This window comes from Dromiciops gliroides, chromosome 2, assembly GCF_019393635.1.
Source record: "Dromiciops gliroides isolate mDroGli1 chromosome 2, mDroGli1.pri, whole genome shotgun sequence".
Taxonomy (NCBI): domain Eukaryota; kingdom Metazoa; phylum Chordata; class Mammalia; order Microbiotheria; family Microbiotheriidae; genus Dromiciops; species Dromiciops gliroides.
The window spans coordinates 459,788,331-459,816,287 of record NC_057862.1 but is presented as its reverse complement, the minus strand read 5'-3'; the positions used below and the strand labels follow the sequence as shown (position 1 = coordinate 459,816,287).

The following is a 27,957-nucleotide window of genomic DNA, read 5'->3' as shown; positions in this document are numbered from 1 at the left end:
CATATATAGCACAGCACTTACCACATTTATCTTTGTATGTATTACCATAGTCTACCTTGTATCATACTTAGTGATAGACAATGTCTCATCATCCCCAGTAGATCATAAGCAACTTGAAAGAAATCTGTCATTTTTCATCTTTGTATTTCTAGTGCCTAAGTTTAGTACCCATTTGCTGAATTGAAATGAAATGCTGAAGGACAGGTTTTCAACTGCAAGCCCTTCCTTAACTGCAAGGTATAAAGGGAGAAGAGAGATAGCCTTAAAATCTATAAACCTCACCTTATATGGCCAGTAGATAACTGAGGGTATCTTTACCCCCCCTTCCTCCTTATATCAGAATATTGATGACAGTGTTCACCACAGCTAAAAGACCACAAGACGTGCAGTGTAAAGGCATCTTCTACCCTATACAAGCTAGCCTGGAAAGGCACAAACAGACAAAAGTCAGTCTCCCCACTCCCAGCCCCATCCCACCTTTCTTTCTGTGGTAAAAATTATTTTTGGTAAAGATTAATATCAAAAAGTTTAGCTGAATCATTTGGGAGGGGCCACACCTGGCCCACCCTTACACTGTGCATGCCACTAAGCAGCTTTTGAAGGACCTCCCCTTTTGGGGAGGAAAAAGGCCAGACCTCCCCTTTTGTGGGAGAAAAACTCCACCGGAAGGGAGGCAACTTCCTGTGGGTGGGGCATTCAAAAGGTCATGCTCTTTCGGCCTAGAGAGCACACTCTGGTGGCGCTCCGCTTGTGGTGGCAGTTCAGAAGCACGTGTTTCGTGCTTGGTCTTGGGCGAGCTAGTGGTCTTGGGCATGCTAGTTCTCGGCCTGGCAGGCAGTTCAGGATTGGTGAGTTTTATAGAGGAAAATCCTAAATTCCTTTGAACTAGCTTAATCTCTGGGATCGCATAGACTAAGCTTAGAGCTAAAACTATTCATCTGTATTTCTACTTCCTTATTTCCCTAATTGGTTTCACCTTTGTGGTCTAATTAATTCCCAAGCAATAAAACCTGATCCTTTATGAACTAAAGCTCAGAGGCTCCTTTTCTTATTGGCCTGGGAGGTATATATAAAAGGGAAAGTTTAAAGGGGAGATTAATGCTCCCTATATCCAATTTTGGCCCTCACATTTCTTAGATCTCAAGCTTCTCATGCATTCATTTAACAAGTGTCTACTGTGTGCAAGACATTCAATGTACCAGGAGATGTTCCGGAAAGATATCTCATGGATCTTACTACAATCTAACAAAGGAAGACAGGATATGACAAACATGAAGTGCTATACAACAGACACAGAACAGAATGAGAACACTTAAAAAAATAAATCTATGTGAGGCTGGAGAAAGGAATGTCTGAATTAGTAATGGGTTAGAGAAATACTTAAGAGGAAGAAATGACATTTGAGCTGGGTACAGCTTTAGACCTGGAACAGACTGGAAAAATGATCTAGTCCAATCCCTTCATTTTACATAAGAAGAAACTAAAGCCAGGAGAGGACAAGTAATTTGCTCAGGGTCATACAAGTAGTAAGAGGCAAGATTCTCCTCTTCAGAGAGAATTCAAGGAGAATCTCTAATTTCCCTTCTTTTTTTATTATTGTTCTCTTCATACTCTACCCTCCAGCCAAACTTCTCTCTGTTCTCCAAACAAGCCTGGAGTTTTCCCAACTTTATGATTTACTCACACTCTTCCCTCTCCTTATTACATCTCTTCATCTGCTCAAGTCCATCCTTTAAAGCCTAACAAATGCCAACACCAATTTGACATGAAGGAAGTGCCTGATTTCCCTTTTGGTAATGAATGACTCCCCCCACCTCAGACCTCACAGCTCTCTGTTCCACACCTCTCTCATGCAACCTTATATTACAGCTTGTTTGTAACTTACCTTCCTAATTAGAGCCTTAGTTGCAAAAGAGGAGGGCAGAGAGAGATTGAGTCTTATCTAAGAATAAGCTCTAGGTTACAAAGTGACTGCACACAGTAGGTGTTTACTTTTTTTTTTAATTTTCTTTAGCTTCACATTTATATAACTAAACCACAACCATTACCTTCCGTTGGAATTAGAGACAATTCCAATGAAGGTATCCAAGATTCCAAGTTTCCCTAGTTGATAACAAAAAGTTTTCTAAAATGATTTTGGTTTCCGTAAGTTGAGTTAGAAAGTTTCTATTTCCCATTCAAAGGAAAGTAAAAGGGCAGCTAGGTGGCACAGTGGATAAAACACTGGCCCTGGATTCAGGAGGACCTGAGTTAAAATCTGACCTCAGACACTTGACACTTACCAGCTGTGTGACCCTGGGCAAGTCACTTAACCTTCACTACCCGCCCCCCCCCCCAAAAGAAAAGTAAAAATCAGGTAAACAAGAGGTTTCTCTTTTCTTTACAACAGATTCTATAATATAAAACCCAAGCCAAAGATGACTATACAGTAAAAAAATAAATAAAATTCAATATCATCTACACACACAGAGATAAATCAGATTAAGTGCATCTGCAGTCAAAACAGTACAGTCTTCCCCTCCCAAAAAAGAGGCAAAAGGCTATAATTCACCCTGTCTGAGTAAAAGCTTAACAGGTTTTACATGCTCTATCATTTCTATTTCCTCATTCTTTAGCTCTTTTAATTTCCTGAACACATTATCAACTAAACAAAATTTTCTCACAATAAAAAACCAGCACCTTCCTTGCTCTTCCAGGTCTCCCAAAGCTGTGCCCACAGCCAGCCTTTACTTATCATCTTATCATCTGAAAAAAGAGTCTTTCTTAGTCACAGGGGAACTGTGGAAAGGGAAGGGAGAGTTTTGTTAAATATTCTTAGTTAACAGAGAATTACCATATCCTAGATAGATTACCACCTTTTCAAGTAACAAGAATCGAATACATTTAATACTAAAATTCAGAGTCATGCTTCATATCATCATTCAGGGTATGATAAAACTTCAGCTGCGCTAGTTGTTAAAGCTTTCTGGTTGACAGATCTCAAGTTAAAACTTTATTCTTCCCCACATTCCAGTCTCATCAGGCCTCCCTTCCTTTCATAAAGGAAGTTTTTCAACATTTCAAAAGATCCTGGTTTCATGAATGTTGACCTTTACCCATGAAAATCAAAACTTCCTCCACCCCTTTACACAGAGCCTTCCTAAGCTGCTACACCTCCAAAAAGTTACCATCTGGTGTCAAACCTTCTGGTTATAAGCAAAAACCTTTCCAACCTATCAAGACAAGACAGAGCTTTCACCCATCCACTGTTACATAGCATTTGAAAAGCCAGGGTCACCTGCATACCCCCAAAGGAAGGTACTGTCTACTGTTAGTAATAACAGAAACTTAAATTTTTTATTTAGCATTATATATGATCCTCACAACAATTTTTTTTTTGGCTGGGCAATGGGGGTTAAGTGACTTGCCCAAGGTCACACAGCTAGTAAGTTAAGTGTCTGAGGCCGGATTTGAACTCGGGTACTCCTGAATCCAAGGCCGGTGCTTTATCCACTGCGCCACCTAGCCGCCCCTCTCACAACAATTTTTAAAAGTAGTGCAAGACTGCTCTCTTTCTCTCTGGTCCTGCCCCTTGGCTCTGCACTCCGAGGCCACCTGCCCCTACCCCCCCCACAAAAAAAAAAAAAAAAGTAGTGCAAGATTATCCTTGTTTGACAGAAGACAAAAGAGGCTCCATGAGGGTAGGTGTCTTGCCTATTATTGTCACAAAGCTCCCAAGAAGGTAGAAGTAGCTCAAACCCAGGTCCTAACTCCAAATCCACTGTCAGACAGTCTCCAACTCCGCTAAAATAACCTTTCCCAAATTATTCTTGTATATTATAATCAATTAGGAAGCATTTTCATCCACCAAAGCAATCTGATTTTCCAACACTTTCTCCCCGGCTTTCATGCAGAGGCCAAAGCACAAAGATGCTTGTTCTTAAGGAGAAAACATTAAAACTTTGGTTCCTATTCTATCAGTCATACTGAACAAAATGAACATCCTCAACCAATGTATAGGAAAGCCATGGGTTTCAAGAACACCTTTCAACTGAGGAGATTGGAACCATTTCTTTAAAGCAATCATCATATTCATTGGGTCTATAAGGAAGATATTTTCAAAGAGCAAATATAGTTACCACTTAAAAGATAGAAGTATAAATCAGCAATTAAACTTCTTTAAGCATGTCAGAAGAAAAGCAACAAAAACCTAAAAGTAATCTCTTGCTCTAACTAGGGCACATTGCCTCAAAATGAGATCATCAATAATTTATGTGGAGATCAGAACAAATTGTATTTTTTTAAAAGGTGGTATTAACTAACCTCTATATACAGATACATGTTTAGAAAGACCTTGGTGGGGCAATAGGATGTCAAACCAAGAGTTTGTAACTAAGACTTCAGAGAACTGAATCAGATTTTAACAGAAATCCCTAATAAAAGACTGATATGCAAGAGAAATCTAAAACAAGGTAGCTCCAGATTACCTTTCTTGGCTGACTTACACATCCACTCCCTCTCATATGGTCTAACCAAGCTGGCCTACTTATCTCCCCCACAGGGCTTCCATGCCTTTGCACTGTCTGCTCCCCAAGCTCAGGACACACTTAGAATAGACTAAATTCCCTCCTGCCTCTGAGAATCCTCAGCTTCCATCAAAGCTCAGCCTAAAAGGCCCCTGATCACTGAGCTTCTAGGCATATACTCATTTATGTGCATGGTGCTTCCCTTGATAGAAGGTAAAGTTTGTAGAAGAGACTGTCCCATTTTTCTCTTTGTATTCCCAGCACAAAGCTCAGTACATAGAACATAGTAAGAGCTTAACAAATGCATGTTTATTGATCGATATATAGAGGTATAAAAACAAATACAACCAAAAGCCTTTCCCCAATAGATGAGGTCAAAGGATATGGAAAAAATATGGACTTCAAAATAACCACAAACTAGAAATGAGCAAATATGTTCCAAATCATTAATAGTTACAAATTAGTAAAGATGACAAAAACTGAGAACTGTCCATGTTGGAGGGGATTATGTATGGGGAGAGAGGGGCACTATACACAGGGAGTGGGCTGTGAAGTAGTTCAGGAGATGCATTATGAAGGAAAGAAAAGTGACTAAATTGTCACCCTTTGACCCAACAATCCCATCATGGGAATACACACCACAGCAGCTGAAGACAGAAAGTAAAGGTCAAATACATACCAAAATAACAGCAGCACTTTTTTTGTGGTAGCAAAAAAACCCTGAAAACAAAATGAGTGGAGGCAGCTAGGTGGCACAATGGATAAAGCACCAGCCCTGGATTCAGGAGGACCTGAGTTCAAATGTGACCTCAACACACGAGACTTACTAGTTGTGTGACCTTGGGCAAGTCACTTAACCCTCAATGCCCCACAAAAAAAAGGTGACTATTAACTCAAGAATGGATGAAAAAACTGTGGTATACAAATGTAGTAGAAATTGTTGAGTAGTAAGAAATAACAAATAGTAGGAATTCAGAGAAACATGGGAAGATCTGTATGAACTGATTTGAAGGGAAAATAACCTGAATCAGAAGAATGCACTGAAAGAACACAACAATGAAAAGATCACTAACAGGAAGCAACTGAAAAGGAACTCTGGGCAACTGAAAAACCACTAACTCCAAGAATTGGATAAAGCAACCCAGCTCTCTCCTCTAAGAAGAGAAGCCAGGGACTACTAAGGCAGAATGCCATCTAGACGGTCAAGTGTTTTTCTCTTAACTATCTTTATTATAAGGGAATGTTCCATTTGCCCACTAGGGTTTTGAGGGAAGGGGAATTTCCAAGAACGGCTACAATGTAAAAACAAAAGATATCAATTATATTTTTTAATTTTTAAAACCAATTATATTTTTAAAATTTAAGTGACATTTTATTATTATTATGAGCACTTGGAGTCATTATGAGGAACCTGGAATTAAAATGGTTTTAAATATTATAGAGTACTGTAAAACAGGGGATTCTTTTTTTTTACCATGGACCTTTGGGAATCTGCTGAGGCTATGGACTACTTAGAATCATTTTTGTTGCTTACATTCATAATGAAATGAAATGCTAAATTTCAGTTAGAGGTTGGTGAAAATAAAGATGTAATATTTTCCCCCACCCAAATTCATGGACTCCTTAGGAGGCCATGGACCTTAGGTTAAGAATCCCTGCTCTAAGTGGATAAAGCACCGGCCCTGGATTCAGGAGGACCTGAGTTCAAATCCGACCTCAGACACTTGACACTTACTAGCTGTGTGACTCTGGACAAGTCACTTAACCCCAATTGCCCCGCAAAAAAAAAAAAAAAGAAACCCTGCTCTAGGACATAACAACTGACATTTATATAAATACTTAAGGTTTACACAGTATTATTCTCACAATAGCTGTGAGATGGGTAGCCCCCCCCCCAAAAGAAAGAGAGATGGGTAGCCCAATTATTATGGTCTCCATTTTACAGATAAGGAAAGTGAGGTACTTATTGTGAAATAGGCCCCAAAGCTAAAATGTGAACCTCTGCCTATGACTCCTGCCTATATAAACTTATGATTGGAACTCTTTCCACTACCGGTGAGAAGATGTTCCTGTTGTAGCAACCTTGTCTAACACTTTTTTTATAAATTGTGCTGAGGGGCAGCTAGGTGGTGCAGTGGATAGAGCACCGGCCCTGGAGTCAGGAGTACCTGAGTTCAAATCCGGCCTCAGACACTTAATACTTAACTAGCTGTGTGACCCTGGGAAAGTCACTTAACCCCAATTGCCTCACTAAAAAAAAAATAATAAAAAATTTAAAAAATAATAAATTGTGTTGAAAGAAGCATTAGTCACAGAATAAAAGCAACTCACATTTCCATGCTGTCTTCCAGTTTCTATGTTGCTGGCATAGAGCAGTGGACTCATGAAGACAGAAATGCCATCACTTGGGGCAGCTAGGTGGCGCAGTGAATAGAACACCGGCCCTGGAGTCAGGAGTACCTGGGTTCAAATCTGGCCTCAGACACTTAACACTTACTAGCTGTGTGACCCTGGGAAAGTCACTTAACCCCCCAATTGCCTCACTAAAAAAAAAAAAAAAGCCATCACTTATACTTCCTAGCTGTGTGACCCAGGGCAAGTACTTTCATTTAACCTCTGTTTTGGTTTTCTTCTCTGGCAAAGGAGGGAACTTGGACTCCAGGTCTTCTAAGATCCCTTCCAGCAGTACATTTATGATCCTCTGATTCATACCACAAAAAGCACTGAGCACACAAGCTTTTAAATAATGCTTGTTAAATGTTCAATGATAAATAAAAAAAATTTTGTTTAATGTTCAATGAACTTAACTGAAGTATGGTATGAAGAATTCTAAAAAACGATCATACCTCTGTTTTAGCTTTTGTTTAAAAAAAAAAGTAATTTTAAAAGTCATGGGGGGGCAGGCATAGCAGCCCTCCTAACTCAAAAAGGTCAAACTACAAAATATATGTCATTTTTATAGTTTTATGTCATTCTTGATCTATTTTAAATAAATGTCTTTAATTCTTGAATGTGACCAGGAAAACCCATTTCTTAACCACAGCCAAAGGGGAAAAAAAACCCAGGAAGACTTGAACATTCAAGGAAGCCTTCTCTCTACTACTTCCTGATTAATGAGAAAGTTGTTCTTTACCATTTTTGTTGGCTTGCCTAGAGGCAGAGTGGGGTAAGGGAAAGTGCTGTGAAAGTAGGGGATGAGAGGTTGAAAGGGTACTACTTATTAGTTTAGCTCAGTAACACTTCATCTGGAGGGACCTTAACTTCCTCATCTGTAAATGAGGATAACATTTGTCCTACTTACATCAGAGTTATTGTGAGGAAACCACTTTATACACCATATTGGGCAATATGTAAATCTGACTAGCTATTATTAGTCAGTCGATGATCATTTATCACATGCTTACTATGTGTCAGGGTGTTTGGGCACGACTCACACCTCTTGTGGGAGGGCTTGCCAAGCCCTTTCCAGGTCAGTTCATTCAACTCTGGTGTCCATCTAGCACTCAATTCTCATCTGTGGCTCCAAGAAGCTCTAGCAAGTACATCGGCCACACCCCAGTAAAAGTGTCTTGGGCACACGGGCTAAACCAGGTTGAGAGTAACCAACAGGCCTCAAACCTGTCAGTGAGTTAGGGGGATGTCTACCCCAAGCATGTGAAGATTTTTCCTAGTGGAATGGGTGGATGAGAGCGCTTTGTTTCAACAGTCATGAAGGCGCCGAATAGGGCCTTGTGCTTAGAACTTGGTCAGCCAGCAGAGATGCCATGGTCATCCATCACCAGTTGTCCCGACTTTTTGTCTTACCACTGGACTTCAATGACTCTGGAAGAGAGACTAAGGCTGCCAATTCACTCAGGAGTGATGTCATTGGTCCTCTTTAAAAAAGAAAGGATGAAAATAACAACAGCAACTATGTGCCAGGCACTGTGCTATGTGCCAAATACAAAAAAAGGTAAAATCCAATCATATAAACAACAATGTACAAACAAGCTATATATGGGATAAATAAGAAATGATCAACATAGGGAAAACAATTAAAGGGAATTTATTATTTATTATCATTGTTATGTATCTCATACATTCTGCAAAATGTGTAAAGGTGTGTTATTAGGTAAGGCTGAAGATGACAATTAGGCCATTAATAGTCTGATGGTAGTTTTCTTTCAGCCTCTACAAATTACCTGTTAGCGTTAGTAACCAGGTGAGAAGATGGCAGCACCACCCTGTCTCTAATAACTGCTTACCCAAGCTAACAATAAAGGAATAGAAAGGGAAATCCGAGAGGAAGCAGCACTCTCAATTATTCAATGTGATTCCCAAGCTTGGGCAAACAATTCACAGGATCAGCTTGGGGTGAGAATATAAATACAAGTTCTTTCCAGCTCCTCAGGCTTTTTGGAATAAAGGCACTGTTGTACAAGGCAGTATTCAGGTCAAAAGGTAAAATTAATTTGATTTTAACATCCAGCTTTACCTGAAAGTTGGAGGGTAGGCCATGAGCTAAAGTACAATCTCTTTGAGGCTGAGCAAAATGGAAGAACTAAAGTGAAAGAGTTGCTTTAGCAAAACTGATGAGATCCATTTACCCAGGGCTCAAAGGGTGGACATTCCAAAGACTTAAGGTGTTCTTTCTTGGCTGTAGCCAAAAACAGATTTCTTTTCAACTTCTAGCCCAAATGATCAAAAAGATACATTTCAGAGCAGAAATCGCTTACAGCTTTGATTTCTCATCCCAAAGGTCTTAAAAAGGAAAAATTAGACCTAAGTGTAATTTTTCCATTCATCTCAAAAAAAGGATGTTAACCATGAAGTCCAAATGATTATGTCCAAAGTTTGAATACACTGCTGCTGATTGATGGTGTGACAGGCATGCCAGCCAATTTAAGCAAACTTAATGTATATAAAATCTAAACTTACCAAAAAAATAAATAGGAGACAATTGCTTTACAAAAGGAGTCACCCATGTTTTGTATCCCTCAAGACCAAGCTCCCACCCTCCTTTAGGAAGCCTCCTCTAGATGTCATCTTTTTTTTTTTTCCTTACTTAAACCTGTATCATCTGTTTGCTGATTCTTCTTTCACAGCATGACTAATGCAGAAATACATTTAATGTGATTGTACATATATAACCTATATCAGATTGCTTGCTGTCTTGGGGGGGGAGAAAAATTTGAAACTAGAAATCTTATAAAAACAAATGTTGAAAACTATCTCTACATGTAACTGGAAAATAATAAAATACTTTTATGAAAAAAAAATATGCATCATTAATTTCCCTGAGGTAAATTTTATTTCCCAAATTGATTGCAAATGTTTATATTTCTCAATCCTGGGCTTAAATTACTTAAATTCTTTAGGCTTCAGTTTTCTTATTAAGAAAGGAAGCTGAAGTAACAGAAATCTAGTACATCTTTCAGGTCTAATAATGTAAGGCACTTCTTATATTCCTGGCAGCAATTAGCAAGGAAAGAAACAGAGACCTACCCTAGAATTCCTTTACAGAAAAAACTCACCTACTTTCATTAAAAAAAAAGATTTACCTCCAACTTTCCAGGGACTCTAATGCATAAGTCAAGACACACCTGGATGTATGAAAACATTGTCAGTTAGTAAAGAATAACTGCCCATTGAACCACATAGTCTACATGGGGTTTGTGGTAATCTGCAAGCATGCCTCATTCACATCATGATGGGGTAACTCTAAGTGTCATTAACTTCCCTAACGCAAACACCTCATCAGTTGGCTTCAATCATGCCTTAAACTTTGCTTCAATATTATTAACCACTTTTAAATGCTTCCTTCACCTACCCTCTTATATATATTTGCCTCCTTTACTAATTTCCAGTTAGTGTTTATCCCTTAAGGCAAGGTGTGTCCAACCCATTTTTCTTAGTATAAAAATTTTTTAAAGCTTTTGATAAGCAAGTAATCAGTAATTTAGCAATTTGCCTTGAGACCTCTATGGAACTTCTACTCTGCTAGAAATTAGCACAGAGCCTAGAAAGGAAGGAACCCTTCTTCTTAATTCCCCCACCACCCTCATACCTATTTAAAAAATCTAAATTCATAGAGTTAGAGCAAAAAGAAACCTCAGAGAAAAGATATTTAATCCCATCTCTAAATTTTAAGATGAGAATTAGAGTAAATGTTATACTAACCAATCTGTGAGGCCCAGAACCGAAACCGATACTGTTTGGAAACCTATGTTCACAGATCATCCAACTCTAGCACAATTCCAATAAGAACCCAAAGCACATTATTTTTTACATAGCTATTCATGAAATAGGTAACTTCTGGTAAAAGAAAAAGCATCCACTTGGTTTTACAACCTAAATTGATTCTGCTAGGGCATGACTGAAACAAAGTTGGCAGAGACAAGATTTTTGATGCAAAAACATTTCATTCCCCTCTCTCCAGAAAGTTTAAAAACTAAACCACTGGAGCTTTGGGGGCATATTTTTTCATCTCTCCCCCCAAAAAATATTTTCTTGTTCCCACCCTTTAGATTTAATGAAGTCTTACAGTTTTGCTCTCTATCATATTTATGTGATTAAATTAGATGGCATATATTCATGGACATATATCTTATCTAGAATTACTTAAAAATATAAGCTATACATTTCATAACTGACTATATTTCACTGGCAAGTTTACCCAAAGTGTAAGTCCAGCTATTCTAGAGGCTTTTTGCCTCAAATGAGGAGACACAACAAAGTCAAAAGACCTGCCCAAAGTCATCCAGTCCCAGCAAGTCCGGGGTAACCAAGATTCCAAATAACACTGCCTTTTTTCCAACCACTATATTCCCAAAAGATAACCTTTCTCTAGAGGAAAACCATTCAACTTGTCTTTCTTTCAAGCAGATGACATAAGAGTAAACTATATGGAAAGAAAAAAAGAAGCTAAAAAGGTCTCATTTTGGAACTATCCCTTAATAGCTTTAAAATCTACTAAGATCTTTGGGTTACATGGTATTACTGATTCCCTAGGACCTGTGCCCCAGCTAGCTTTCCTCTAACCTTTTCCAATGCGGTTCGTTATTTATATTTTGAATCAGAACCAGGCGGATCCACTGGATTACAGAAGCATGGCTCCCAAGTTCAATGATTTCACCCTTCGGTCAAACAGCAGGCCAAGTTCAACCCAAGAAATTTTCAGCTTCCCAACAGACCATAAGTGGAATTCCTGTTAACTGAATGGTCCATCTATATTTGTCCTTCATTACCACACAGTCTTCTTAAAAATCTCTATCAGACTTTACATAGGAGTTACTTGTACACATCTTATCTCCTATTGTATTCTAAGTGTCATGGGGGCAGGGAGTTCAATTCTGTATTTGTATCGTAGTATCTGTATCCCAGATACTGTGTGCCTTGTACATAGTAAGCACTTAACAAATGTTTGTTGAACTAAACTGCTGAATTGCAGCACTGCAAGTGATTCTAAAATGTGATTCTCTGTGATTTTAGCAGTTTTCAAAAGCTGTAACCTCAACACACACCACCACACATCGTGATGGCTTCAACATCGAATATTGCTACAAAAGATTCACTTAGCTTTCTTCCTAAGAATTATAACCTTTTAAAAGCACGGCCAAATAGGAGTGAGGAATTTTGATCCCAGAAAAATAGATGTTAAGTGTAGGTGTTATTTTAAGAGTACAAAATATCTTAACTATACATATGCAATACTTCCTTAGGCCTTAGAGGGACCTAAGAGTCATTTCAGTACATATACTAAGTGAGGCAAAAAGCACTATTTAAATATCAACGTGTTTGGCTCCTAGGAGTTAAAAAAAACCAACCCCCCCCCCAAAAAAAACCCTCACTTATTTATTGTCTACAAACAGAAAATTGTTGAACCTTTTAAAATAGTCAAATGCCCATATGGAAATAATGTGCTGAATTGTTATAGAACTTTTGTCTCACTGTATATTCCCCACTTAGCCTCCATCCTCAGCACCAGCTTCCTTCAGAGTCACTCTCACCAGTCTGAAACCATCATACATTAATTCTTTTTAATTACCAAAAATACTCTTGGACTCCATGATCATATTTAATATGTTGCATGCCAACAAGTTTGGGAGGGGGGCAGATCTCCTTACTCCCATTTCACAGATGACACTGTAGAGAGTTTCCGTTGACTGTAGGACCCAGTGTCACATATTAACAGTGCTGGCCAACATATCAGATCTCTGAGCTTCTACGTTTCTAATGTGCTGCTTATCATCACCCAAACACATTCACTCGATGACATGATTCTTTAAGTTTGTTTGCTCATTCTGAACACATGAACCATACATCTGAAGAGATAACTAGTCCTTATCCCTTAAACACATTTGAATTGGCTACAAAACCCAAAAAATGGCAACGAAAGAAATAACAAAAAGCAGCAAAATAAAAATCCAGTAAAGAAATAAACCTGTAAGACTGGCACTTTCTCTCATACTACAAAACAATTATAATTACTTGTAAATTTAATACATCATAAATCCATTTTAAAGGGCAGTTCACTTAAGGTACTGACTTCAAAAATGTTTACTTTTCTCTCCTTTCAATTCCTTTCTCCAGGTTATCTTTTTTTTAATGTCTACCTTTTTACTAGAAAGCAGCTCCATAATGCTAAAATGGACATTTGAGGCCTTAAGTCCCTAATGAGAAATCCCTATGTAGTAACTAAACTTAGCTAGATTTAAACCAAAAGGCCTTTGCATACCTTTTTAGTCTCCCCTTTTTCACCTTTCAGTACTATGAACAGAATAACTCATTAGTCTTTTAAGGTCAAGATTTTTTTTTTTTAAGAAATCCAATACTTGCATCTTTTCTCAGTTAAAAGTAATATGGCAAAATTCAGGAACAATTTTAAAATGCATACCTTTATAAAATAGAACAACTCTAATTTTGCTAACTCCAAAATTTAGTGTTAAGGAATTTAAGTCAATTTAAAATCATATTTCTGCCAAGAATAGTTTCCAACATTTTTAAACAAAATAGGGATTCCATCAACCTTTAAAAAAAAAATGGCTGATCCAAATACCAGAACCTGAAATACATGTCACATTGTACACAAACGTTGAGGGAATAAAGTGCTGCAAACTTCACTTTATAATAAATTTCAAATGATTATTAGAGCAAATAATATCAAATATGATACTGATATCTACTCTGAACTAGTATCACTAATTACTCAGCAATTCTTGTTCAGCAAACATTCTTATCACTTTTTCCTTTCCCTTCCCCTCTTCCAAAACACAACTTTGGGTACTTTTCCATTAAAAAACAAAAACAAAAACAAAACACTTTTGACCCTGCTAAGGCATATTAATGTCATCTACTTTATTTCCCTAGAACATCTTCAAAGGGTTCTTTAAAAGCACAAGGACTAAAACACACACACACACACACACACACACACACACACACACACACACACACACACACACACACACACACCCTTACATGATGCCGAGTTGGTATGAAACACCAATATCAACCATAAGGTGAAAGATGCTTATTTTATTCAAAAGTGAGTGGAGGAGAACCTTCTGCTTTGCTGGAAATTTCTCTATTCAGCTAGTTCAGTGTTTGATCATTCAACAGAGGAAAGCACCAAATACCATAGTCGCAAAAGGGTTTCCCCTTTTAATTCCCCACCAGTTCCTTGTCCCCTTCCTTTGCCCCAAACACTATTTTCTTCCTACCCTAAATCATCTTTAAGTTTCCACTGTAGCTTTCAAAAAGTAGTTTAAAAAGTCATATCTAACCTTTTCTCAGTTCACAAAATAATCTCTCTGTCTCCAAGTCCACTTCTCTGCACTACAAAGTCCCTGGGGGGTTTGGGGGGGGGGGTGTCTAAGTCTTTTCTTAAGGACAAGCTATGCTTCCAACAAAAGGCTTTCATTCTTTTCTAGTAAACTTACATTTAGCTTTAAGGGGTGCTTAAAAGAGGTCTCTCCAGATCTACCTAACCCTATTTAACCACGGTCAAAGTTTTCTGCCTAGAAGAATTTCCAAAAAGAAACAGGACAAAATGAATACCCTTCTCACCTTCGTTCACCCTAGGCTTTTCTCCAGGCCCAAGAGCAAACTCATCTCACATGTCCAGGCCCCACCTCCACTACCCCAGCAGATACTGATGCAGGTCCCCTAACCTTAGCCTGAAGGGTGAGCAGTAGGGGAAGTACAGATTATAGGGGGATATTATTGCCCAGAACCAGTCATCTCTCCATGTGGGAAGTATGACTCCCCAGAGGAAACTGGACAAACCAAGGCCTCTCTGGACAGGAAGGGGAAGCAAGGGTGGGGAAAAGATGTGTGCCCTTGTGAAAGAGCAGGAGAACAGAGAGCACCAAGAAATATAGGGCAGTAGATATAGGATGGAATCGAAAAGACAAGAGGGAAATCGAAGGCAAGGTGCCTGGGGTATTCCAAAAGTGGAAGAAATGATTTTGGAGTCTGGCCAAGACCAAGGCATCGGTCTATGTGCACGCAGGATGGTCAAATGCGCATGGATAGGGAAATGTGGGAAGGAGAGTGGACTAAGTAAGACCAGGGGGGAGCTAGGTGATAGTGTGGTAGAAAGAAGAGGTCTGGAAGAAGAAAAGAATAAGAAGGAAGCCACGAGAGGAAAAGAAATGAAAGGAGGTTTAGGATAGATAGGAAAAGAAGAAGTAAGAAAACAGAGGTAGGAAAATGAGGTTAGGAAAATAGAGGAGGTTGGTAGGAGAGGGAAATGATAAGGGTTCAGGAAAAGAGCCAGCCTTAGGCAAGATAAGGGTTGGAGAAAAGAGAAAAGGGGATGGAGGTGAGAAAAGGGAATAGGGAAAAGGAAATGAGGACTGACATGGGGGAAAATAGGAAGAGTCAAAAACAAAAGGAGAGAGGAGTGAGAAAGGATAGGAGAGTTGGGAGGTGAGGAAAATGGAAAGGAGGGATTGGAGAAAATGGGAGCTCAGGAAGATTGGAGCGTAAGGAGAAAAGGGTTGGGGGAGAATGAAGTAGCAGGGGGACTCGGAGAATAAGGGAGAATCAGGGAAGACGAGTATGAGAGAAGAGGAAAGGGAAGGGGATTCGGGAAAAGAGAGATAATGGAGGTTCGGGAAAGATGAAGGGGTCAGGGGAAAAAGGAAAGAGATGGGGGTTCAGAAGAAGAGAGGGAAGGGATGGGAGGTCAGGAGAGGGAAGAAATGGGGGGGGGTCTAGAAAAGGAAAGGGGTCAGGAAAGGAGGAAAAGGATGGGGGGCAGGAGAGAAAAGAGATCGAAGGGCTCAGAAAAGGAGAGGGGGGTCACAAGAGGGAAGGGGCGTGAGAAAAGGAGAGGAAAGAGATGAGGGGTAAGGAAAGAGAAGAGATGAAGGGTCACAGGAGAGGGGTTTAGAAGGAGTCGAGTGAGGAAGGACTAGGGGGTTCGAAAGAAGGTTGGATCTGGGGGGCCGAGCGAGGCCGGCAGGAGGAGGATGGAGTCGGGACCCACGCGGAGTGCGGGGTTCGAGAGCGGAGTCCGCGGAGGGAGCCCGTTGGCGCGCCTCCCCCGGGAGGACCGGCCGGCGGGAGGGGGACGCGCAGGGGCCGGGGGAAGGGGGCTGTTGCCAAGGAGACGCGCAGAGCCGTCTCTGGGCCTCACCTATGCCGGGCGCCACATACACGAAGTAGAGGAAGGTTGAGGACAGCGAGAAGAAGAAGAGCGCGGCGAGCAGAGAGCGGCGCGGGAGCCGCAGCCCCCGCCGGCTCCGCATGGTGCAGCCGGCCTGAGGGGGGGCAGGGGCCGGGGCCGAGCCGGACGGCGGGTGTGGGCGGACGGACCGCGCCGCTCCTCACATCGGGGCCGCCTCTTCTCCCTCCGCCTCAGCCTCAGCCTCAGCCGCCGCCGCCTCCTGGCCGCTCCGTGCCCCCGCCGCCGGCCGCCGCGGGCCGGGCCACATGAACGGGGCGGGGGCCCGAGCCGCCCCGGAGCGAGCGCAGCGGCGAGGGCGGGGCCGGGGCGGGCCGGGGGCAGGTCCCTGGAGGCACTGTCACCAAATTCCCCTTCTTTTCTCCAGCTCAAGCCCCCGACTGCGTGCCGCAGGGGCCGTCCCCGGGCGATTACTCACCCTCCCTTCCGGCCCTCGACTCCCTCCTCCTCCCTCCTTTCCTCCTAACCCCCTTCACCCCACCGCCGGGATCCAGGGAGTGTCGATCAAATGCTCTTCCCGAGCTTGGGCGCCCCCCACCCCACCCCGCATCCAAGGGGCCGTCTGTAAAGTTCATTCCTGCTCCTCGTCCACTGCGGCACTCGAGGCTGGGGGAGAGTTAATCCTTCCAGCCCAACCCACGGAGATTCATTCAGCTTCCATTCTCTGGGCCCGGGGGGGGGGGGGGGGGGGGGGTGTGGAAGTGGGGGATGGTGGGATCTTCTAACCAGAAAGTGGCAGAAAAGCCGTAAGCGTACTGTGAATCGTTCCCAAGTCTTTCCCACTACCCCCTTCCCTTCACGCTGTCTGAGAGGGGCAGTCAGGGAACGTCACCAAATTACCAGACCCTAACGACCCTACTCTGCCCGCCTAGTGTGTGCTCCGACTAACTCGCACTAAGCCCTCACCGAGTTTACAATTGATCTGGGATGACAATAACTCCCTCCCAAAGTTTGACCGTATAGAACCTAAGGTCACGTTAAGTAGAAGCGATAGATAGATTCAGTTGTAGAGCCGGATTAAACAGTGCAGTGAGCTATCAGAAAGGGAGAGACCAGTAATGGCTACCAACGAAAAAGTATTTATTGAGGACTACTAGCCAATTTCTTTTAACTACAATGAGTAGCAAAGTTTCATGATAAGCACGGTGTTAAATTTTAACTTTTGCAATCAATATGTCGTTTAAAATGTGCTGATAACCATGCCCTAGATTTTTTTCAAACACATTTGTGCATTACATAAATAGGTTGATGACCCCACATTAAAAACCAGATTATAAATAGACATTCAAAGGTTAATCATTATTTATTAAGCACCTACTCTGTGCCGGGTATAAAAGACACCTGTCTTTTGTGTAAAAGACAATCTCATCTATCAAGGAGCTCACCTAATGAGAACCAGAAACATGAAAATAATTGTACAAACAAGCTATATACAAGATAAATTGGAAATAACAAACAGCAGGAAGGCACTAGAACATTGTTTTTGTAAAGCAGAAGTCCAAGGCTGGGGTTTCAAGTCACTTTACTAGCTCTGGGGCCTTGGGCAAGTTACTTCATCATCATTGTTTTATTTGTAAAATGAGGATAGATAATTCAACATCTTGCTCAGGCCTTGTGATGTAGGTGAAATGAGATAATGTTCAGAAGTCACTTTGTAAGTTTAAAATGCCATACAAATGAGAGATACTATTATTATAAAGTACTTTATATTTTCTCAAAACACTTGCATGTCCATTATCTTATTTGATCCTTAACCCTGAGAGGCAGGTAAGGCAGGTATTATGTTTACTTGACAATGAGTAAACTACAATGAAATTACAGTGATCTAATGGGGAACAGAGTTTCCCTGAGCCTTGGAGGCATCACTTGGCCTCCCAGGCAGTGGAATAACTTAGTCAGAGAGAAACACCCGAATGACAGAAAGGACAGTATAGTGTAACTGGGAATTCTAATTGTCATTGCCTCATTGAGTCACCTTACACAAGAAACCTATCTGAACCTGGATTCTTTTTCCTCTCTGTAACAGGAGAATGTCAGATTAAATGATCTTCAAGGGCCCTTCCAACTCTGGCATTCTGTGTTCTAAGGCCCGTTTCAGGTTTAATGTTCTATACCCTAAGGACCAGTCGAGCCTTGGTATTCTGTGTTTTAAATTCCTTCCTACACATATGTTCTAAAGTCCCTGTAAATTCTATCATTCTGTGGTCTTCATTCTTAAGGCCTTTCCTGCTCTAACGACATTCTATGGACTAGCCTCTCTTTGCTCTCCAGATCAGTGACACTATGCTTATTGCATTTCTGGAGGCTTCCCATAGTACAAACCAGGCTTGCTCAACAAATGCCAATGCCCCAATTGAGAAATGGTCAAAGGATATGAACAAGCAGTTTTCTGATGAAGAAACCAAAGCTATCTATTCCCATATGAAAAAATGCTCTAAATCTCTAATGATTAGAGAGATGCAAATTAAAACAACTCTGAGGTACCACCTGACACCTATCAGATTGGCTAAAATGACAAAAAAGGAAAATAATAAATGTTGGAGAAGCTGTGAGAAAATTGGAACACTAATTCATTGTTGGTGGAGTTGTGAACTGATCCAACCATTCTGGAGAGCAATTTGGAATTATGCCCAAAGGGCGATAAAGCTGTGCATACCCTTTGACCCAGCAATACCACTTTTAGGTCTTTTTCCCAAAGAAATCATGGAAAGGGGAAAGGGACCCACATGTACAAAAATATTTATAGCCGCTCTTTACGTGGTAGCAAGGAATTGGAAGTTGAGGGGGTGCCCATCAATTGGGGAATGGCTGGACAAGTTGTGGTATATGAATACAATGGAATACTATTGTGCTGTAAGAAATGATGAGCAGGAGTTCAGAGAAACCTGGAGGGTCTTGCGTGAGCTGATGATGAGTGAGATGAGCAGAACCAGAAGAACATTGTACACAGTATCATCAACATTGAGTGTTGATCTGCTGTGATGGACTATATTCTTCTCACCAATGCAATGGTACAGAAGAGTTCCAGGGAACTCATGATAGAAGAGGATCTCCAAATCCAGGAAAAAAAAAAAAGAACTGTGGAGTATAGATGCTGATTGAACCATATTATTTCTTTTGGTTTTGGTGCTGTTGTTTTTTTTTCTATTTTGAGGTTTTTCATCATTGCTCTGATTTTTTCTCTTATAACAGGACTAATGCAGAAATAGGATTAATGTTATTATGTGTATATATATATATGTGTGTGTGTGTATATATATATATATATATATGTATATGTATATAGATATAACCTATATCAGATTACCTGCTGTCTAGGGGAGGGGGAGGGAGGGGAGGGAGAGAGAAAAATCTGAAATTGTAAAGCTTGTATAAACAAAAGTTGAGAACTATCTTTACATGTAACGGAAAAAATAAAATACCTTATATGTAAAAAAACAAAAACAAAAACAAATGCCAATGACCTCCAGGAAGTTTGGTCATCTTTATTTGTTCCTGTCAGCATTAGCAGTAACAGACTTGCTGAGGGATGAGAGAAATGTTTTCCCAGTTTGAGCTCTATCACATTGGTTAAGAGATGGACTTGAACAGGGAGGTGGCTCTTAGAATTAAATGGGGAAAGAAATGTTCCCAGTCTGATCCTAAAACTTTTCTTATATCTGGACCTCATATTGCATAGAACACTTCTCTCAAGCACTTAGCATGCAGTATTGGGTAATATAGTTAGCAGTGTTGATGTCTTAAGTTGTAATTAGACTTTTAGTTCCTTAAATCGATCTATCACTATATTAATTGCCCACTATGAGCCAACATGGGAAATGAAAGTACAAAGAAAGGAATATTCCCTATTCAAAAGGATCTTACATGCTAGTAGGGGAGACAAGCGTGTTTGTACATATGTGTTTAAACATACATTATATGTGTATTGTACAAGCATCCGGTACATAAATTGAGCATGAATATAGTTAAATACAAGGTAATTTGGAAGGGAAGGAGGCAGCTAGGTGATCCAATGGACAGAACACTGGACCTGGAGTCCAGAAGACCTGAGTTTAAATCCAGCCTCAGACACTCACTAGCTGGGCAAGTCACTTAACCTCTGTTTGCCTTAATCCACAGGAGATAGTAGTAGGCTTCTACCAGTTGAGGACGACCATGGATCAGCGCCTTGAAGAGCCACAGGCCACTGTGTGGCTGTGTAGTCCGATACGGGAGCCGCAGCTCCTGCCGCAACGAGGACATTAAAAAACTGCACTCTCTGTTGCCTGTCGGTTCCTTTGTCTCATTTGTTTTTCTTCCTCCCAATCTTGAAGGCCCATCTCAGCTGTACACAAGCTGCTCCTGAGTACTGAACTCCAGTGGGCGCAGTCCTTGGCCATCTCCTCCCAGCTTCCGGTGTCTATTCCCAGATCCCTCAAGTCTCGCTTGCATATATCTCTGTAGCGAAGCTGGGGGCGTCCAGCAGGTCTTTGACCTGAGGCTAACTCACCATAGCGTAGGTCTTTAGGAATGTGCCCATCTTGCATGCAGTGCACATGACCGAGCCAGCACAGCCGTCTTTGTTTCAGTAGCATGTAGATGCTCGGAAGTTTTGTGTGTTGGAGCACTTCTGTGTTGGTGATCCTATCTGACCAAGATGTGCCAAGGATGCGATGAAGGCAGTGCATGTGGAAGCTGTTAAGCTTCTTCTCTTGTCTAGTGTATGTAGTCCATGTTTTGCTGCCATAAAGTAAGGTACTCAGGGCGCATGCTCCATAGACAGCAAATTTGGTTCGTCTTGTCAGTTTACTGTTTGCCCAGACACACTTGGCAAGCTTAGCCATGGTTGAAGTAGCTTTCCCAATCCTCTGATTGATCTCAGAATCAAGTGACAGATTGAAAGAAATGGCAAACCACTCCAGTATCTTTGCCAAGGACAGTATAGACAGGATTAGACCAATTCACAGGGTCACAGAGTCAGACATGACTGAACAACTACAGCAAATACTTAAATATAAATAGATTTTGGGCATCTAGGTGGCTCAGTGGATAGAGCACTGGGCCTGGAGTCAGAGAAACCAGAGTTGAAATCTGACCTCAGACACTTACTAGCTGTGTGACCCTGGGCAAGTCTCTTAACCCCTGTCTGTATAAAACTAGAGAAGGAAATGGCAAATTACTCCAGTATCTTTGCCAAGAAAACCCCACAGACATTTGGCCCATGGGGGTCACAAAGAATCCAACATGACAGAATGACCAAAGAGCAAATTTGGGAGGCACGGCCATAGCAGTCACAGGAATGAGGAGAGGCTTCAAGCAGAAGTGATGCCTGAGCTGCATCTCAAAGGGAGATGGGGGCTCTAAAAGGCAAAGAAGGAAAGAGACATGTGGAGTGGCGAGTGCAGAAACAGGGAGATGAGTGTCATTTGTGAGGAACAGAGAGAAGGCTGTATTGTCTGGACCAAAAGTATGAGATTGGAAAGAAAGGTGAGGGCCAGGTTGTGAAGGGCTTTAAAAAGCAAACAAAGTAATACAGTGGTCCAAGATAGTTCCAAAGGACTCATGATGGAAAATGCTCTCCAAATCCAGGAAAAAAACAACTATGGAATCTAGATGCAGATTGAACCATACTATTTCTATTGTTTTTGTTTTTTGAGGTTTTTCCTTTTTGCTCTGATTCTTCTTTTTTTTTTTTTTGTGGGGGTGTGTGTGTGAAACAGTTGGGGTTAAGTGACTTGCCCAGGGTCACACAGCTTGTAAGTGTTAAGTGTCTAAAGTAGAATTTGAACTCAGGTCCTCCTGAATCCAGGGCTAATGCTCTATCCACTGTGCCACCTAGCTGCCCCTGCTCTGATTCTTCTTTCACAGCATGACTAATGCAGAGATATGTTTGATGTGATTGTACATATATAACCTATATCAGATTACTTGTTTTCTTGGGGAGGAGGAAGGGAGGAGAAGGAGGGAGGGAGAAAAATTTTAAACTAGAAATCTTACAAAAACAAACGTTGAAAATTATCTCTACATATAACTGGAAAATAATAAAATACTTTTATGGGGAAAAAAAACAAAACAAGTTTATATTTTATCATGAAAGCTGCTGGAATGATTGAGTAGGGGAGTAAGACTCAGATTTGCACTTCAGTACAATTCTTTTGGCAGCAGTATGTGGGCTAGACTGGAGTACAGAGAGAAGACTTAGGGACAACAATTAGTTGTAATAGTCCAGGTAAGGTGTGATGAGGGTTTGAACTAAGAGATAGCTATGTAAATGGAAAGAAGAAGTCAGAAGATATTGAAGGTAGAAACAGCAAGATTTGAAAAAATTTGGAGGCAGGGACTGTGTCATTTTATAATAGCTAATATTTATATACTGCTTTAAAGTTTGCAAAACAATTTATGTCCATTATTTCATTTCATCCTCATACCAATCCTGTGAGGTAGGTGCTGTTATTTATTTTACAGAAGAGGAAACTGAGGCTGACAGAGATTAAATGACTTGTCCAGGATTGCTCCAAGGGTTGTTTAGGGGAAGATTCAAACTCTGATCTTTCTCACTCAAAGTCTACCACTCTAGCCACTATATTACCTGGCCTCCCAGACCTATACCTACAACAGTAAGCACGTAAGGAATGTTTATTAAATGAATCTGGGCAAAAATATGCAATTCTGAAATAAGAATCTATATAACTCTGATTGGCATCTGATAAAGGCCTATTTCGTGGGTCCCAGTGCCCCTGCCTTTGTCCACTTGTACCACATCACAGTGTAGGATAGTTAAAAGTACTGTTTGGAATCAAAAGCCCTGGATCCAGTTCTCAGCATCAACACTTAATTAGCTGTGTGACATTGGGCTTCCTATTAATCTTTTTTAACTTCAGTCTCCTAATGTACAAAATAGGGCTTCTCCACTCAAATCTCCCTCTTGTTCCTCATTGAAGTAAAGAAAAAACTGACTTCTTGAGGTTTTGCCAGCAGATTTCAAGCTGTGGCAAGTCCAACCAAGCTAAAAAGGCTTCCAGTATGAACCTGCCAATCATGTGTGTGTATATCTGTGTGCCGGATTCCACAGTCTATTTAGCCAATCAAAGGGCAGAGAACCTCACCCTCAAAAGATTGGCCACCAGGTGATGAATATTTTGTTCTTTGATTGAAGTTCCTTCCAATTTAAGATCCCATATTTCTACCAAGGCATCTTCATAGCCGAACAGAAGGAATACCCAAACTGATGAAACCACAGACTTTCTGAAGTATTAAAGAAAATAGGAATAGTAATCCCTACCCTACCATCTCACCACATTTTTGTGAGAAAAGCAATTTGTAAATTTCTGGCTTAAGTGATTTAGAAAGTGTTCCTGGGAGCGGCTAGGTGGCTCAGTGGATAAAGCACCAGCCCTGGATTCAGGAGGACCTGAGTTCAAATCTGACCTCAGACACTTGACACTTACTAGCTGTGTGACCCTGGGCAAGTCACTTAACCCCCATTGCCCTGCAAAAAAAAAAAAGAAAGAAAGAAAGAAAATGTTCCTGGAAGAGGTGGGATGTTAGCAAAGCCTGGGGTATACTTATACAGAGATTGGGGTGCACTTAAGCCTATACCCCAAAGAGATAAGAGAAAGACAAAAAGTATCCAAACGTGTAAGAATATTTAGAGCAGCTCTTTTTGTGGTAACAAAAAAATCAGAAACTAAGGAGATGGCCATATATTTAGGAATGGCTAAATATATTATGGTATATAACATAATAAAACATTATTGTGCTGTAAGAAAAACTGGCAAGATTTATGAACTGATACAAAGTGAAGTGAGCAGAACCAAGAGAATATATACAACAATAACAACTCTATAAAAACAGCTTTGAATGATTTCAAAATTCTGATCAATGCAACAGCCATATTCCAGAGGACTAATGATGAAACATGATATCCACCTGCTAAAAGAGAGAAGTAATGGACTCAGCTGGCAGAATGAGACATCTACTTTTTGGACATGGCTAATGTGGAAATTTTTTTTGCTTGAATATGCATATTTGTTTATAAAGATTTTGTTTTTTCCCTGCTGCCCCCGCCCCACCAAAAAAAAAAAAATCTGGGCAGGTGAAGGAAGGAAGGAAGGAAGCAAAAATGGATTTTTGTTCATTGAAAAAAGATGAAAATGAAAATATTTTAAAGACAAGTAGGCTTTGGATAAAGGTATAGAAATTTGTGTTATGCTGTCTGCTTCATTTGGTTGGGGTTTTTTGTGGGGGTTTTTTTGGTCATTTAGCTTTTTAGGTTTTTTTTTTAAGTGTTATTTAGTTTTGCTGAACTGCTTTAACCCTTCTCCCCAACCCCACTCTCCCACCTCACCTTTCCTTTTCATTCTGCTTCAAGGGATAAATAGAGGGAAGGAATAGTTTTGTATAATAGGCAGACTGTACCATCCCTCCTTGAGTCATAATCGTCATGATCACACTTAGCAGATAAGGCAGCTTGACCACATGTCTGTAAACATGTGGTGCTTCCCTTGCCTCTTTCTCCATTGTAATTATCCTTTACTGATCTTAGGTGAATGAATATCTGAGTTGGAGTGAAGGAACCTCCAGAGCTAAGTTGGCCAACTCCAGTGATAGTCAAGTCCAATGAGGAACCAGCACTGAAGATCAAACTGCTTGACCTAATCCAGAAGTGAATTGACTCAGCAGCCTTGACTTTATGCCTTACAAGCAAGAATATACCTCACCTAGAAGTAAAATTGGTGGGACTCTAAGAAGGGAGAAAAGGACTGGAAATAATTCCTCAGAGTAGAGGGTAAGATACTATGTCTGAGCCCACTCTCCCCAGGTCCTGACATATACAGTGGGAAAACTGGGCTCCCAGTTTGGAATGTTTTCATACATTACTCCTCAGTATAACTTCCCTTTGTAAAAGCTACTTGATATCAGTTTATTATAATTGGTAATAGGGAGATAGCAATTGGTTATTGATACTAGAGAAAACATAGCAGATGGGGGCTCATGAGCGACAAGATTAGAAAACCACTCCAACCACATAAGATTAACCTGAAGGCAGAAAAAGTAGCAATGCTCCAAGGTCCAACCTGGCAGTCTGAATGTGGGTTGGAAGAGTGAGCCCCAGAGCCTATGTGCTTTTGAAAAGAATGTGATTTAAAGAAGCAGCCAGAGATACAACAAAAAATGGAAATATTGGATGTTGGAGGGGATATGGAAAACTGGGACACTAATCCACTGTTGGTGGAGTTGTGAAGAGATCCAACTATTCTGGAGAACAATTTGGAACTATGCCCAAGGGCTATAAAACTGTGTATACCCTTTGATCCAGCAATACCACTGCTAGGTTTATATCCCAAAGATATCCCCCAAAAGAGAAAAAGATGTATTTGTACAAAACTATTTATAGCAGCTCTTTTTGTAATGACTGAGAATTGCAAATCAAAGGAATCCCCATTAATTGGGGAATGGCTAAACAAGCTGTGGTATATGATTATGATGGAATATTATTGCGCTATAAGAAATGACAAACAGGATGTTTTCAGAAAGGCCTGGAAAGACTTATATGAACAGATATATAGTGAAGTGAGCAGAACCAGGAGAATGCTGTAAACAGTTTCAGCAATGAATGAGGAAGATTTGTGAATGACCTGACTATTCTCAGCAATACAATGATCCAAGACAATCCCAAAGGACTAATGATGAAACATACTATCCACCTCCAAAGAAAGAACTGATATTGATTTAACACAGACTGAAGCATGCTACATTTCACTTTCTTTCATTTTTTTCCTTGTATTCAAGTTTTCTCATACAAAATGATTAATATGGTAATGTTTTACATAACTGTACATGTATAACCTATATCTGATTGCTTATCACCTCAGGGAGGGATTGAATTTGGAACTCAAAAGTTTAAATTAAAATATGCATGATAATATGCATAACAATCTGCATAATGAGTAAAACAATGTAAATAGAAAGAAAATATTAAGAAATAAATTGAATGCTATTCAAGCTTAGTGCCCCCTCCCAAAAAAATAAAGAAGCATCCAGGTATCATGGTGGATATTATACTGGACTTGGAGTCAGAAAGACCTGAGTTCAAATTCCAGAATCAGACACTTGCAAGCTATGTGACCTGGGCAAGTCATTAAATCTCTATTTGCCTCTCTTTCTTCAGTTGTAAAATGGAGATAATAACATCTTCTTCCCAGGGTTGGTCTGAGGATCCAATGAGATAATATTTGTAAAGTGCCTGATACATAGTAAGCACTATATAAATGCATATTCTCTTTTTTCTCTTCCCTTTCCCTACTAAGTTCCTTTCTAGATTTCACTTTCTGTGATTTTCAGGTTTCTTTTTCTTTTCTTTTCTTTTTTTTTTGGCAGGGCAATGAGGGTTAAGTGACTTGCCCAGGGTCACACAGCTAGTAAGTGTCAAATGTCTGAGGCTGGATTTGAACTCAGGTTCTCCTGAATCCAGGGCCAGTGCTTTATCTACTGTACCACCTAGCTGCCCCCTCAGTGTAAGGTTTCTCACTATTCTGTCATTCTAGGTACTTAGAGGCAGCCAGGTGGTATAGTGAATAGAGCATTTGACTTGGAGTTAGGAAGATCTGAATTGAACTCCTGCCTCAATTATTTACTGATTATAGGACCCTGGGCAAGCTACTTAACCTCTCTCAGCCTCAGGTTCCTCATCTGTAAAATGGAAGATAAAAATAGCCCCTCCTTCTAGAATTATTATAATCTCTCTCTTTTTTTGGGGGGGGGGGGGTGGTGAGGCAATTGGGGTTAAGTGACTTGCCCAGGGTCACACAGCTAGTAAGTGTCAAGTGTGTGAGGGTGAATTTGAACTCAGGTCCTCCTGAATCCAGGGTCGGTGCTCTATCCACTGTGCCACCTAGCTGCCCCCAGAATTATTATAAGGATCAAGTGAAATAAAGCATATGAAGTACTATAAAAACTATTATTATTGTTATTATAATATGAGGTCCATTCTAATGATATTGTTGTTTGCTTCTATAACCAGGAATCTTGGGTAACTTAGTCAACCTGATGTGATTTAAAGAGCAGATAATAAAGACTTCCAGGGTGGGGTTTGTGGTATGATGAGGGGATTCTGGTCTCTGGCCACCTGCTGCCTGTCCTCAGGGCTGAGTTCATGCAAATAGAGCAGTGACTTTCAAATACTAGAAAAGGGCTCTCTCCTGATCTAAAGCCTTGGATAGAAAAATAGTATCACTTCTGAGCGACGATGTGATCTTAAAATATCACCTGTTCCAGCCACCAGACTGGTGCCAGGGCCAACCATTCCGGGACAAGGATTCATTTTGTTAAGAAGATCTGCTGCTCACAGGTGTCTGGGAGAAATCATAAGTTACCACAATGTCAGTAAGAGAACAACAGCTGCTCCTTCTCTGTCTTTCATGCATGTCTCCTGTCTTCCTCCTCACCCCAGAAGGCCTCAGGAGAACAGATTTAACCAGCAAGGAAAGAAGAGTAGGGTTCATTAGACTTCCCTAACTTCTGCTTTTACACACACAAATGAAGAGCTGCTGTTACTACCCAGAGAAATAAGAGCTAAGGTATTCAAATAAAGGAGAAAATCCATGGTCACTCAATTCACAAGTCTTTATCGAGCTATTACTATGATGATGATAACTTGGGTTTCCATAGTGGGTTTATAAAAGGCTTTCCTTACAGCTTTTCCTCTATAGAGAAAGCAGTCCAAGTGTTCTTGTCCCCATTTTAGAGATGAAGAAACTGAGACTCAGAAAGGCAAAGCAACTTGTCTGGTCACCAAACTCC

The 27,957-nt window shown here is 40.6% G+C and overlaps 1 protein-coding gene across 1 annotated transcript in view; it reads right to left on the bottom strand.

Annotated features, from left to right (window-relative positions):
* Nucleotides 1–16,400, bottom strand: part of B4GALT5 (beta-1,4-galactosyltransferase 5) — a 96,676-nt gene extending 80,276 nt beyond the window's left edge. The window contains exon 1 of the mRNA XM_043985537.1: nt 16,129–16,400. Within this exon, the coding sequence (XP_043841472.1) occupies nt 16,129–16,240 (112 nt within the window). The 5' untranslated portion in view covers nt 16,241–16,400. The remainder of the gene's footprint in view (nt 1–16,128) is intronic.
* Between the last annotated feature and the right edge of the window lie 11,557 nt (nt 16,401–27,957).